Source organism: Schistocerca cancellata, chromosome 12 (genome assembly GCF_023864275.1).
Source record: "Schistocerca cancellata isolate TAMUIC-IGC-003103 chromosome 12, iqSchCanc2.1, whole genome shotgun sequence".
NCBI classification, from domain to species: domain Eukaryota; kingdom Metazoa; phylum Arthropoda; class Insecta; order Orthoptera; family Acrididae; genus Schistocerca; species Schistocerca cancellata.
In genome coordinates this window covers 167,867,084-167,882,498 of record NC_064637.1, presented here as the reverse complement: position 1 = coordinate 167,882,498, position 15,415 = coordinate 167,867,084, and the positions used below count along the sequence as shown (strand labels likewise).

At 45.3% G+C, this 15,415-nt stretch overlaps 1 protein-coding gene across 2 annotated transcripts in view; it reads left to right on the top strand.

The window, feature by feature from the left end:
• Positions 1–15,415, top strand: part of LOC126109690 (protein disulfide-isomerase A5) — a 177,111-nt gene that overhangs the window by 76,115 nt on the left and 85,581 nt on the right. For both annotated transcript variants that reach the window (XM_049914747.1, XM_049914746.1), the window contains exon 4: positions 14,213–14,439. In XM_049914747.1, the coding sequence (XP_049770704.1) occupies positions 14,213–14,439 (227 nt within the window). The remainder of the gene's footprint in view (positions 1–14,212; positions 14,440–15,415) is intronic.

Genomic DNA, 15,415 nt, shown 5'->3' with positions numbered 1-15,415 from the left:
ACGTGGAAGTGGGAGGGACATCCGGCACGTCCCACGTATTCCCCGGTCGGTCCACTACTGTGGCCGCCCGGGTACGATCCCCCACCCGGAGTCGAGCCGGAGGTCGTCCCGTGGTGTGGTGGGCAGTGAAATACTTTCCGAGGGGCCGATCGGACAGGTTTGGAGTACTGTCTGTGGCCGACAAAGTCCCCGAGCCAGGTACAGCCGCTTATCCCGTTCTGGAGGGAGGCTCTCGGCCCGCAAGATCTCGGCTTTGACGGGGGTTTGGTTTACTGGTAGATGAGAGTTCTGACATTAGGTGCACAGTACGGTACAGATGGTGGAAGTTCTGCCACCTCGTAGACTGCAGATTCCTAGACCGGCACCGTCGGGTGACGGGTTTCCGGGTCCTGCTTAGTAGGTCAGGAGACCACTACACAAAGGAAGTGGCTAGATGGGTAGTGAGGGCGGTATGGAGGGGACTGGGTGGTTTTTAAGTTAGAGGATTTCAGGAAACCACAGAATGGAATTCAGTCTAAAAGGGTGCACAAACACAGGAAAGTAGACCTAGCAACAGTTGGTATTGTAGTTGAAAATTGTTGTAATTATGTCAAGAAAGAACCGGAGCTCAAAGTGCTAATAGAAAGCAGTGAAGCTCAAATAGTTATAGGTACAGAGAGCTGGCTAAAGCTGGAAATAAGTTCAGCTGACATTTTTATGAAGGCCTTATCTGTGTTCGGGAAAGATAGATTAAATACAGTTGGTGGTAGAGTGTTGCCGTCAGAAATAGTTTACCTTGTAGTGAAATTGAAGTAGACGATTCCTACGATTTAGCACGGGTAGAGGCTGTTGACAACTACAGTATATTAATAATTGATTCCTTTTACCAAACCCCTGACTCAGATGATACAGTTGTGGAACACTTCAAAGAAAACTTGAGTCTTATTTCAAATAGATACCCCACTCCAACAATTGAAGTTGGAGGTGATTTCAATCTATCCTCAATATGTTGTCAAAAATACACGTTTAAAACTGGCCGTTTTATCCAAAATTTACTTGAATGCTTTCTCAGAAAAACATTTTGAACAATTCTATGTACCGACTTAACACAAAATCCTAGGAAGTTCTGGTCTTACGTTAAATCAGTAAGTGGATCGAAACAGCATATCCAGACACTCTGGGATGAAAATGACATTCAAACAGAGGATGACACGCGTAAAGCTGAAATACTAAACACCTTTTTCCAAAGCTGTTTCACAGAGGAAGACCGCACTGCAGTTCCTTCTCTAAATCGTCATACGAACAAAAAAATGGCTGACATCGAAATAAGTGTCCAAGGAATAGGAAAGCAACTGAAATCACTCAACAGAGGAAAGTCCACTGGACCTGACGGGATACCAATTTGATTCTACACGGAGTACGCGAAAGAACTTGCCCCCCTTCTAACAGCCGTGTACCGCAGGTCTCTAGAGGAACGGAAGGTTCCAAATGATTGGAAAAGAGCACTGGTAGTCCCAGTTTTCAAGAAGGGTCATCGAGCAGATGCGCAAAACTATAGGCCTATATCTCTGACGTCGATCTGTTGTAGAATTTTATAACATGATTATTGCTCGCGTATCGTGTCATTTCTAGAAACCCAGAATCTACTCTGTAGGAATCAACACGGATTCCGGAAACAGCGATCGTGTGAGACGAGACTCGCTTTATTTGTTTGTGAGACCCAGAAAATATTAGATACAGGCTCCCAGGTAGATGCCATTTTCCTCGACTTCCGGAAGGTGTTCGATACAGTTCCGCACTGTCGCCTGATAAACAAAGTAAGACCCTACGGAATATCAGACCAGCTGTGTGGCTGGATCAAAGAGGTTTTAGCAAACAGAACACAGCATGTTGTTCTCAATGGAGAGACATCTACAGACATTAAAGTAACCTCTGGCGTGCCACAGGGGAGTGTTATGGGACCATTGCTTTTTGCAATATATATAAATGACCTAGTAGATAGTGTCAGAAGTTCCATGTGGCTTTTCGCGGATGAAGCTGTGGTATACAGAGAAGTTTCAGCATTAGCAAATTGCAGCGAATTGCAGGAAGATCTGCAGTGGATAGGCACTCGGTGCAGGGAGTGGCAACTGACCCTTAACGCAGACAAATGTAATGTATTGCGAATACATAGAAAGAAGGATCCTTTATTGTACGATTATATGATAGGGGGAAAAACACTGGTAGCAGTTACTTCTGTAAAATATCTGGGAGTATGCGTGCGGAACGATTTGAAGTGGAATGATCATATAAAATTAATTGTTGGTAAGGCGGGTGCCAGGTTGAGATTCATTGGGAGAGTTCTTAGAAAATGTATTCCATTAACAAAGGAGGTGGCTTACAAAACAGTCGTTCGACCTATACTTGTGTATTGCTCATCAGTGTGGGATCCGCACCAGGTCGGGTTGACGGAAGGAGATAGAGAAGATCCAAAGAAGAGCGGAGCGTTTCGTCACAGGGTTATTTGGTAAGCGTGATAGCGTTACAGAGATGTTTAGCAAACTCCAGTGGCAGACTCTGCAAGAGAGGTGCTCTGCATCGCGGTGTAGCTTGCTGTCCAGGTTTCGAGAGGGTGCGTTTATGGATGAGGTATCGAATATATTGCTTCCCCCTACTTATACTTCCTGAGGAGATCACGAATGTAAAATTAGAGAAATTCGAGCACGCACGGAGGCTTTCTGGCAGTCATTCTTCCCGTGAACCGTACGTGACTGGAACAGGAAAGGGAGGTAATGACAGTGGCACGTAAAGTGCCCTCCGCCATACACCGTCGGGTGGCTTGCGGAGTATAAATGTAGATGAAGATGTAGTTCAGGAGTCCACTCAAAGTGTGAATGACTGCATACTGGACCTCTTAGCAATAAATAATCCTGAGCAAGTAGGGAGAATCGTGACAGATACATTGCTTAGTGACCCGAGGTTTTTGAAGTGAGACCAAATACCGTAACACCGAAACACACCAAAAATAAACAGAAAGTAAGTCTGTTTAATAAAATCAGATAAAAATTTGTCTGAAGAGTTCACTTGACACCTTTCTAAGAGACATTCTTAACTCCATCCAGGCCGACTGTGTAATCGAAGAGCAGATGTCGATTGTATTCGAAGGTAGTATTGACGGCAGTCTATATGCCAAATAAATTTATTAAGAGATGGTACTGATACCCCGTGCTATGCAAAACTGGTCAGAACATTGTTGCAGAAACAGTGAAGGAGCGTGTGAAATTTAAAACTACGCAAAATCCTTGAGATTGTGGAAGTTTTACAAAATTTCAAAATTTAGTGCAAACTTCAATGTGAATTGCTTTTAAAAGCTTCCACAATGAAACTCTATTAGAAAATCTGGCAGAAGACTAAAAAGATTCTGGTCGTACAAAGAGTACGTGAGTGGCAGGATGCACTCGATACCTTCACTGTGGAGTAGTGGTGGTGATGTCACTGATGACAGCGCCACTGAAGCAGGGTTACTAAGCACAGGTTTCCAAAATCCTTCACCAAAGAAGACAGAGTCAGTATTCCAGAATTCAAATCTAGAGCAACTGCCAGCCTTAGAGACATAGAACTAGATATCCTCAGGGTAGCAAAGCAGCTTAAATCACGTAACAAACACAAGGAGTCCGGTCCAGATTGTATACCCGACAGGTTCTTTCCGATACAGTTACTCCGTGCTTAGTAGTCGTATACAAACACTCGCTTGACAAAAGGCCCGCACCTAAAGACCGGAAAATTGCACGAGTCACACCAGTAACCGAGAAAGGATACACTGAGTTACAGGCTCTTATCACTATCTTCTATTTGCAGTAGGGTTTTGGAACATATGATGTGTTCAAACATTATGAATTACCTCAAAGGAAACAGATTTAGAAAATAGCATTCCTGTGAAACGCGACTAGCTCTTTATTATTTTGCAGTAACGAGAGCTATTGATGGGGGAATTCAGACTGATTCCATATTTTTAGATTTCCAGAAGACTTTTGACACTGTTCCTCACAAGTGACTTCTAATCAAATTGTGTGCGTATGGAGTATTACCTCAGTCGAGAGACTAGATTCACGTTTTCCTGGCAGAAAGGCCTCAGTTCATAGTAACTGATGTAATGTCAATCTAGTAAACCAAAAGTAACGTCTGACACTCCTCGTGGAAAGTGTTACAGGCCCTCTGCTGTTCCTGATGTACATGAATGACATAGAAGACAATCTGAACAGTCCTCACAGGTTTGCAGATGATCCTGTCATTTACTGTATTGTAAAGTCATCAGATGATAAAGACCAATTGCCTGTACACAACAAATTTCACTGAATGGTTGTCTTTCTTTTCTTTGGACACATTATCTTTCATATGTACTGGTGTTTCAACTGAAGACACAGGTGGAAAAATAGGCTAACACTCAAGTGTAAAAACTTAAGAGATAAGTATTGCTATAAGTTGCTGGGTATGGGAACTATCAAAATTGACATTGGTCTCACCCCTAAATATCACATTAGGATATTTAGGGATGAGACCAATGTCAATTCTGATAGTTCCCATACCCAGCAACAGATGGCAACACTTATTTGTAAGTTTTTGCATTTGAGGGTTAGCCCTTTTTTTCTGCACGTCTTCAGTTCTGTCATCTGTTTTCTTCTGAATCACACAAATTCCGAATCCTGCACACATTCTCCTTTTCTTTTACTAAACTGACAAAATTAACCTCCAATTAATCATCTCCGTCACAGATACTTATATACCTTCTTCCGTAATCAATCTTACATCTCCTCTCTGCCAGCCAATCGTTGCCAAAAATCCGTCCACAGTCAGAGTGTCAGGAATCGATACCACCACGTCAAAACGTTTGTGTAAAATCTTGCATCTAATGAGTGCCCGTACAGTAACAGTGCGACTTCTGTGCCCAGTTTCAGTAATGATATGCACATTATTGACAGGGCAAACGGGTACCTGTCCTATTTCATGAAGCTACTTTCGGATATCACTACCAGAATCTAAAATTGCTGTGATTTTCCGACCACGTACACCGAGTTCGGTCACCGGATTCGACACTTCGTCTACGTGTGTGTATCTTCTGTCAGTCATTCGGCACTAATATATTGAGTTTCGTGTTTAATTGTTTGTATTCTCCTGTTTGACCCACAAGACTGTGTGGGTCTCGAATCTGAAACTACTTCTAGTTTACCGGACATTGCACGTATCTCCGAGTGGTGAACGGTGCCGATCTCTTCTGTCGTCTACTGTCTGCCGGTTACACCTACTGAAACCGTTTCCTCTCCTCTCCCTCTTTCAAATTTGGTCACCATTATGCCAGTAATTTCTCCGCACGAGTCACTTTGTCACTGTCGATTGTCACGTTATTGGTCTCACAATTCACATTTGTAATTATATTGCCCGATTTCTTGGAAACTGTTGATTATGACGAGTCAAATTTTGCTCTGATCCCCTCAGCATTCATTCGAAATATATCATCAAAACCGTCAAACGTTCACAATGCTGACTGTTTATTTACTTTCCACAGCAAATACTTCATCAAAATTATAATCAAATTGCCATCACCAGTACGATCATCCCAATAGTGATTGCACCGCCAGTATTTTTGAAGAAAGTCACACACATTGACCCCTCCCTCTTGGCAAATAATTTCTCTATTATACTTCGTTGTTTCTAATGTGACCAGTATTTGCAGAGAAATGCTCTTTCAGAGTCTGCAAATGTAGTATACTCATTAGACACACGGTTTCGCCGTATGTCTTACACAGATTCGTTTGTATGTCTTACACACATTCATTTTTTTTCTGATTAATTTTGAATTTGTGCAAATACAACTTAAAATTGTTTTATGAAATCCACAGGATTTAAATTTTTATGTGGGTCAGATTCTTTAAACTGTCCTTAGCCGAGCACTCTGTTAACAAGGTTTTTACAACAACCTATAGCACAATTTTTTAGATTAACATTTCTATTTCTTGTCGGATAATGTTTGTACGTAATTCGGTACGGTGTATTCTTACATTCTTCATCGTGTCTTCCGGTGTCTATATTTTTGATTGTAGATAGGAACATTATTGTTGTATACCTGATACTACTTTAATGACTGATTTCTTATTTTCCTCACACACAGTTTGAGCTCGAACTGCTTCATTATTTGTAATAGCACTGCACAGTAAAGCTCGTTTTACTACTTCTGTCTGTGAGTTGACTTGTTTCTGTTTCTCAGTTACATCTGCTTCGATCTTTCAACACTGTGGTGTAACCTTGTGCGTGAACTCTGATTATTTCTCATTAAGTGATTTCCTACATTCCTGAGTAAAATTATTAAACCAACTCTGAAACTCATTACAAAAATTCACTTTCCTTTGCTCCAATATTTTGCCCTACTTTTTATTTTCTCGTTCAAATTTTTTTGTTCAGATTTCATCGACGATCGTAGTTTTTTTGTTGAAATCGATGTTTATTTTTTGTCAAAACTGCATCAGTACATCCGGTCTTCCTACATCTTCCACCCTATTGTTATCTGCTACTACCTCACGTGGTTCGACGTTTACATTTGAGGTCGAATTTTCACTTTCTGGGGAATCTACATTTTGCATTCTACCTCAGTTCTGATTCGTTAACAAGATCCGTATTACCACTGTTCTCATAAACACTATCCTCTCCGTCAGTTACGTTACCGTCCTCTGTGCAATTACACATTGTCTTTCTGTCGTATTCTACTCACGCAGATTATAATTAAAATGAGATTATTCGCAGCCTATTATTCTTTTCCTGTCCGACGGTGCCGGGAAGTTGAAGCACCACTAAAAATGTCTAATTTGACCACCGTATGTCGACACTGACAGTCGGGCTCCGGATGCGAAGGTTGTCGCAGAACGCGTCGTCTGTGTCGTCCGTCACCAAATGTAATGATCCTGTCGGTATTCTTCCAGACCCGGTTTATTAAGTCAGTCGCTCTTTACTTTTCCGACAAACTTCCCGTACAGCTACTCTCATTAAGTACCCTCCAATGTAGGAGAGATGAGTTTCACAGTCTTGAAGATTTACGCATTTTAGAGCCCATATTTACTAGACCTTTTCTTGTTCTGGTCTGTACTACCACCTCTAAAAGTTGATCAGGGTCTCTTACCTCAAACTGATACATTATTCTTCTCCATCGTACCTGAAAGTTTGCTACGCAATCACCGACTCACCCTGTATACGAGGTTTAATCCAGAAGTAAGGTTCCCAAAGAGCTCCAGCCGCACCGGAAGGTGCTAGTCGAAATCCGTCAAAACTGCTGTGCGCACCTATCCCCGACTTGCGATTCCGCTCGGCCGTGCTTCGCTGCACTGCTCGGTACTGGCCGGGCAGCTGTCCGCAGTGGAGGGAGGTGCCCACTGTTCATCACGTCGAGTGCGAGATTTGTTCCGTAATTCGGTTTTTGCACGTGAAAGTGACTCCACCGGTGGATATTCGTCCGTCAGAACAATTGTATGGCGAAGAGTGTACGTCTGTTTGACACGTCTGAAAACGGTGCAGGGAGTTTAGTGACAGCCGGAAGGTGGTCCACAATTGAGTACGGAGAAGAAGAACTTCATTTTTGGAGGCGCTTATCGAGGTGGTCCGACACGGAGTGCTTCGAAATGGGTGGATCGCTGTCTGCGAACTTGTCGTTAGGATTCCCGGAGTTCTTACAGTACGGGTGAAAGAAGTTTGACGGGAAAGTTGTTGCACTCGGTGGGTACTGCACGTGCTGACTGAAGAACGCTAGGAGAAATGTCTCTCTTCGAAAGTGTCGAGGAAATTAGGAAAGACTGTCGGACTCCACTGTAACGGGATACGGTACGTGGGTGTTTCGTTTCACTCCCGAATCGAAGGAAAAGTTCAGACGGTGGCGTCACTCGGGATCACCAGTTGCAGAGAAGTTCGGACGATCTCCTTCTTCTGGCAAAGTCGTGGCCACTGTGTTGTGGGACTGTAAGGGGATACGAGTGATATGATTACGTGCAACCCGAGACATCGACCGAATCGGACACTTACTGTGAAATACTACGAAAACGCGTGCGAGCTGCCCGGAACTGTCGGAGAGGACGACTGACAGAAGGTTTAATGCCAATTTGCGAAATGCCCGTCCTCACGTTTCCTGTCGACCCGGGAGCTTTGACAAATTTTGGTCGGACTGTCGTGCTCCGAGCACCTTACACTCTGGAGCTCGTGCTCTGTGATTATCACTCGTTCCCAAAGTAAAGGCGCACTCAAGTGACTAATTCGTTCGGAGCGACGATCGAGTCGGAGAAGTGGCGAAACACTTCCTTGGCGAGTTGGCAGCAGAGTTCTGTGACCTGGGGATACAGAAAATAGAGCATCGTCTACAAAAATGTGTAGGAAAACGTGTGAGTTAGGAAGAAAAAATAAGGCTCAGTTTCTTCTTTCCAGTGATGTAAATTTCTGAGAGAATAAACAGTGTTCTCTCTTTGTAAAAATGAGGGGAACGTTACTTCTGGATCGACCCTCGTAACTTACGTACAGTGACACGTTAACTTGAAAATAATTCATTTAGAGAATTCGAGTTTGCAGGAAATGGTGGGTTTTGTAATACACAGTGCACTTTGAAACTTCTTTCTCATAAAAATAGTACCTAAGTACTACAGAGTACAGAGTCAGAGCTCCTCAGTGCCCTCGAACATTGCCCCGACACAGCTCTCGGGCCAGACCGGATCCACAGTAAGATCGTTAAAAGTCTCTCATCTGACTACGAGCGACATCTCCTCGTCGTCTGTAACCGGATCTGGTGCGACGGCACCTTTCCGTCGCAATGGCGGAAGAGCCCCACCGTTACGGTGCTCGAACCCGGTAAGAACCCGCTCGACGCGGATAGCTGTCGGCCCGTCAGCCTCGCCAATGTTCTCTGTAAGCCGCCGGAATGTGCGGTGTGCCGGCAGTCGGGTCGGGTCCTCGAGTCACGTGGCCTACCGGCTCCACGTCGGGGCGGTTTCGGCCGGCGTCACTCTACCACCGATAATCTCGTCTCCCTCGAGTCTGCCGTCCGGACGGCCCGTTCCGGAAGCCGACATCTGGTTGCCGTCTTTTTCGATTTACTAAAAGCTTACGACACGACCCGGTAACGTACCGTCGCCACGTTATACGAGTGGGGTCCCCGAGGCCCACTCCCGATTTTTATCCAAAATTTCCTGTTACTTCGTACTTTCTGTGTCCGAGTTGGTGCCTTCCGTAGTTCCCCCCCCCCGTATCCAGGAGAATGGGGCCCCGCAGGGCTGTGTATTGGGTGTGTCTATTTTAGGTGGCCATTAACGGTCTGTCAGCAGCTGTAGAGTCGTCAGTCTCACCTTCACTGTATGCAGACGACTTCTGCAGTTCTTAGTGCTCCACCAGTACCGGTGTTGCTGAGCGGCGCCTACAGGGACCTGTCCACGAGGCGCAGTCCTGGGTCTAGCCCACAGTTTCCAGTTTTCAGCTGCGAAGTTGTGTGTCGTGCACTTCTGTGGGCTTTACCTTAGTGATGATCCACTCACTGTACTGGAGACACGTCGATTCTTAGGACTGATTTTTGACGCCCGATTGGCTCGGATTCCTCGCCTTTGTCAGCTTAAGCGGAAGTGATGGCAGCACCTCGGTGCCCTCCGCTGCCTGAGCGACACCGACTGGTGTGCAGATCTTCTCGCTGCCGCAGCTCTACAGAGCCCTCGTCCGATCCCGCCTCGACTGTGGGAGTGTGGTTTACGGTTTGGCAGCACCCTCTGCATTGTGTTTACTCGACCCGGTGCACCACTGTGGCGTTCGCGTAGCGACGGGAGCTTTTAGGACGAGTCCGGTGACCGGCGTCCGGGTGGAGGCCGGAGTTCCTCCGTTGCAGGTTAGGCGTGCACGACTGCCGGCAAGCTACGTCGCACACGTTTGTAGTTCTCCTGCTCATCTGAATTACCGTCTCTTTATTCCCACCCGTGACAGTTCATCTCCCGCACCGTCGGCCCAGATCGGGGCTTCCGATTGCAGTCGTATCCGATTCGTACTTTCCGAGCTGTAGTCCTTTCCTTTAGTACCTATACTCGAGGTCCGTTCGAGTACACCTCTGTCGTGTACACCTAGGCTGTGGTTTTGCCCGGACCTTTCGCGTGGCCCTGAGGACTCGGTTAACCCCGCGGCTCTCTGCTGCCACTTCCTCTCGATTCTCGACGGGTACCGAGGCCGTGAAGAAGTGGTTTACACGGACAGCTCGACGGCCGACACTTGCGTCGGCTTTGCGTATTTTCGTGGTGGACGTATCGAACGGCATTCTTTGCTCGGTGGCTGCAGTGTTTTCACTGCCGTGTCGGTGGCTGTATCTCGTGCGATCGAGCACACCTGTTCGTGCCCCGGGGGAGTCATTTCTTCCGCGTACCGACACCTCGGGTGGCCTACGGGCTATCGACCGGTGCTACCCTCGTCACTCTTCGGTAGTGACCGTCCGGGAGTCCGTCTGTGCCGTATAACGGTCCGGTGGTTCGGTGGCGTCCGTCTGGGCCCCGGGTCACGTCATGATCCCGGGCGACGAAGTTTCCGAACGGCTGGCCGAAAAGGCTACACGGAAACTGCTTACGGAGATCGGCTTCTGTACGACTGACCTGCGTTCGGTACTACGCCGCAAGGTTTTTCAGCTTCGGGAGACGGAATGCCGTAACCTCTTCACACACGACAAACTGCGTGCCGTTAAGGAGACTACAAATGTGTGGCAGTCCTCCGTGCGGGCCTCTCGGAAGGACTCCGCGGTTCCCTGTCGGCTCCGCATTGGCCACGTCTGGGTGACACGTGGCTGCCTCCTGCGCCGCGATGACCCACACCGGTGTCGGTGCGGCGTTCAGCCGACAGTGGCCCGTGTCTTGGTGAGCTGCTCTGTGACAGACTCTTCAGTTTCTGGACACTCTCTTCAGTTTCTGTACTTGACGCCATTAACGACACCTCGTTGAATAATTTAGCGTTACGTTTTATACGTGACAGTGGTTTTTATCGTTCTGTATAAGTTTTAGCACCTGTCCTTTGTCCTTCTGTGTTCTCCACTCGAATGGTTTTAGAGTGGTGGACGTTTTAATGTGTCGCGGACTGGGTGGCCTTTCCTTTTTATTCTCGTGGTCGGCCGGCCACGGTCGTCTGCTCTCTCTTGTTTTTACCCCTTCTACCTGATTCTTGCTTCTCTCTGTGGTTTTCTTTTCCTGTTTTGTCCACGGTAGTGCCGGTTGTCCTTCTGTCATTCTTCCGGTTCTTCCTTTCTCCTGTTAATGTGCTGTACGACTCCTTTCTTTTCTCCTTTCCCTCGTGTAATTATTTTATCGGGAACGAGAGACCGGTGACCTTGCAGTTTGGTCCCTTCCCCTCCCTCTTTTAAACCGACTAGGTGACCTAAGTTTGTTACCATTTCTTGATTGTACTGCTTATAAATTAAACCGAATTACTTCATTGTATAAGGTGTATATGTACTACTTAATTTTCTGTTTTTTATGTTATTATTATTGAAGATCTATTTACCTTGTATTTTACCATTTTGTTATTTCTAAATTACGCACATCTTTATATAGATTTCGTGCACGAAGCCACAACTACTGTGTAGTTGAGATTTGATGTGTGCTGCTCCGAATCGGTCTGTGGCAAGTATTCGATACGGGCACTGTGTCGTTTAGTTGGTTCGTTCGGTGAGTCGTTCGTTGTAGAGCTGTTAAGCTATATAGTTCTTAGGTCTTAATCTGTACTGAGTACTCGACATGTAAGGATCTAGAGTCACTTGTGGTTTTGCAGTTAAGCTGTAGAGTTGTTATTCTCGCACCCAGTAATCGATGCATAAACTTCTGTGCAGTTGCACTTCAGTCAGTATTTTTCAGTTGTCTTCTAGCTTTGAAAGAACAGAGTTAATATGTTAACTATCAGCACTGTCATTTGTGAAACGTTATTAGAGCACTTGTAGACTATTTAAGTTGCTGAAGACTATTTAAGTTGTGATTTAGGTTTGTGGATGAAAAATCTCTAATTGTTCAAGAAGATCCATCATTATTCCCTCGACTACAGTGTGTAGGACGCAGAGGTTGGTTTTTATGTCTGTAGCGGAATGTTTATTTTCTGTAAGATGGGTGGCAAACTTTGATCTATTTAAGTTGTTTAAATGGAGTGCGTCAGTGTGCTCTTTGTATCGTATTTGCCCTATGTAGTAGCAGGAGCAGCTATCACACCTTAATTTATGTAGGCCAGATTTTTGGAAGGGTGTGATGGCTCTCGGAGTATTGTGGACTATTTTGTTTTGTATTCTGTTGTTCATGTGAAAACTTATTTTAACATTGTGTGGTTCGAACAGCTTAGAGAGTTTGTACGACATGTTACTGAGAAAGGACATACAGACTTATTTGGTTTCTTCTGCTGCTGAGGGCTGGCTGGCTTGTTCATATTGTTTTATGGGATTTCATTTTGACATCAAGTGTATCAATTATGGTTGGATCATAAGTATTGTTTGATACTATTGTTTTTAAAATAGTTATTTCATTTATTTTTATAGTAGGTTCAGCTTGAATTTTGTTTATTTGGTTGAGTGCTGATTTAAATAATGCTAGCTTATGCTGATCTGACATGGTGGGTGTCCTATATATTTGAAATTTATGTTTATTGTTGTGGTGTACTATATTTAGGTCAAGAAAGTTGATTCCATGTTGAGTTTGATGTTGTACTGTAAACTGTATTTTTGGATGAACATTATTAAGTTATCAGCTAAGGTGTCAACATCAGTGGCTGTCTCATCATATATCGACTTAGTGTTTATAATAAATGAGTTTGTTCTTTACTATTTGGTCTGCTTTAAAGAATTTGATTTCTAAGTCATTGATGTACACGTCAGCAAGAAGGCTAACTGCCCATTGCTAGACCAACGTTTGAATACATTGTTGTCGAAGATAAAGTAATCGTGTGATAGCACTAACTCGAGCAACCCCGTTAGCTCATAGGTTTCTACGTTACTTAGCTTTTTAGGATGATTTAAGGTATTTTTTATTATTCGGAGCGTGTGTGTTATAGATACGTCGGTGGACGTGCCGACTATGTTGAAGCGTGCAAAGTTTACTGAATTGGGTACGGTGATGTCTCTGATGGTGTCGATCGATTAGTAAGTGTTCTCACACGAAAAAGAAGTACAAAAGAGAAATTATTTGCCGTGAGGGAGGGGTCGACGTGTGACTTTCTTCAAAAATACTGGAGGGCGCAATCGTTAGGGGGATGATAGTGTCGGTGATGACAATTTGATCGTAATTTTGATAAAGCATTTGCTGTGCAAAGTAAATAAACAGTTAACATTGTGAACATTTGATGGTTTCCGTGACTTATTATGAATGAATGCTGAGGGGATCAGAGTGAAATTTGACTCATCGTAATCAACAATTTCTAAGAAACCGGGCAAGATAATTACGAATATCAGTTGTGGGACCGATAACACGGCAATCACCAGCAACACAGTGACCCACGTGGAGGAATTACCGGCATAATGGTGACCAAATTTGAAACAGTGAGAGGAGAGAGAATAGTTTCGGTAGGCGTAACCGGCAGACAGTAGACGACGGAAAAGTTTGGGATCGTTCACCACTCAGAAATATGTGCAGTGCCCAGTAAACTAGTAGTAGTTTTGGACGAGACCCGCACAATCTAATGGGTCAAACAGTAGAATACAAACAATTAAACATGAAACTCAAGATATTAGTGCTGAACTACTGACAGAAGATACACATGTGTAGACAAAGTGTCGAATCTGGTGACTGAACTTAGTGTAAGTCAGAAAATGACAGCAATTTCAGATTCTGGTAGTGATACTGCAGTGATCTCCAAAAGTTTGTACGAACAGCTTCACGAAATAGGAGAGGTACCTATTTTCCCTGTCAGTAGTTTACAGCAGCTGGGCACGGGAGTTACGCCGTTACTGTACGGGCACTCATTAGGTGCAAGATTTTAAACAGACGTTTTGACGTGTCGGTTTTAATTCCTGACTCTTTGACTGTGGACTGGATTTTTGGCAACGATTGGCTGGCAGAAATAGAGGTAAGGTTGAGTACGGAAGATGATAATTTCGTTTTTGTAATTGGGACGATCGATATTTAAATATTAGTAGGTGACAGTTACTTTTCGAATACCCCTCGTGACAATATTTTGACGCACCTTTTATTCGAGCTGTTACGTCGCCTGCAGACTGCGAGAACTGTGCCGTGTCTCGCAGGCTCTCCAGAAGGTGCTGCAGCGCAGGGACGGCCCGCGGCAGGTGCTGGTGCTGTTCTACGCCCCCTGGTGCGGTTTCTGCAAGCAGCTGAAGCCGGACTACGCGGCGGCCGCGTCGGAGCTCAGGGGCGTCGCCACGCTGGCAGCCGTGGACGTCAACCGCCCGGAGAACGCGGTCCTCCGGCAGAAGTACAACATCACCGGCTTCCCCACTGTCATCTATTTCGAGTGAGTCGGTAACGCACGTCGCAATTCTCGGGACGCTCGCGTCCGTTTCTCCCCTGCCGCCCTCGTTTTTTCTCCTTTTGTAACTGTGCCATTACAGTGAGACGGTACGGCTGGCCGACGCTCACTTCTGAGAGAAAGAATATTTACCTCGTGTTGCTCAGGTGGCGAAGGTGACGTGTGATCGAAAATTCTGTCACATTATACGTTTCAGGGAGTCTTCAGTTTCAGCATTGCCTCTCGATCCTTCCCAAAAAGTACCGAAGAATCTAAAAATTGTACTGACCGAGGTAGGTGGTGCAGTGATTATCACACCGGAGGTACATTCGGGAGGGCGACAGTTCGAATTACGTTCTGCCTGTCCCGACTTAAGTTTTCCCCGAATTCCGTAAATTGCTTTAGGCAGGTGCCTAGTCAGTTACTCTGAAAGAGCACAGTCACTCGTCCTCGCATTTCCCCCTCTCGAAAATAAATGAAATTTAATTTACCTACCGGTCTCTCCCGACGTGAAATCTTCCTGCTGTGACACGTTAAACGTAAACACCACTCGCAGATTAGGACTCGGGCACGTTCCGACTGGCGGATTGCAGCTTACGGGGTGAGAGCGGTAGACGACTGTGGGATGTGTGGCGAGTGTGTCGCCAATCTCTCTGCCGGCAGACGAGTCCCGACAGTGGCGCGGCTTCTCTACTTGAGCAACTCCTCGTCTGACTTCACGAGGCCGAGTGGACTCCATTTGAGACTTTTGTACCTCCTAAAAGAATCTGTGGTGACACTGTGAAATGAACCCGAATTCTTTCACTCACCGGGCAATGACGCCAACTGTTCGGCTAGGTTACCGCATCTAAATATGCGACACCGTAAGTTTCCCCTTATGTGAAGTTTGATGTGGAGAGCTGTGTCAGGTAAACTGTTTGAGTAAATCCTAGTACTCTACACTCAGTGTGTCACCTGTTGCTCGATAGGGGCCCTCTTACCT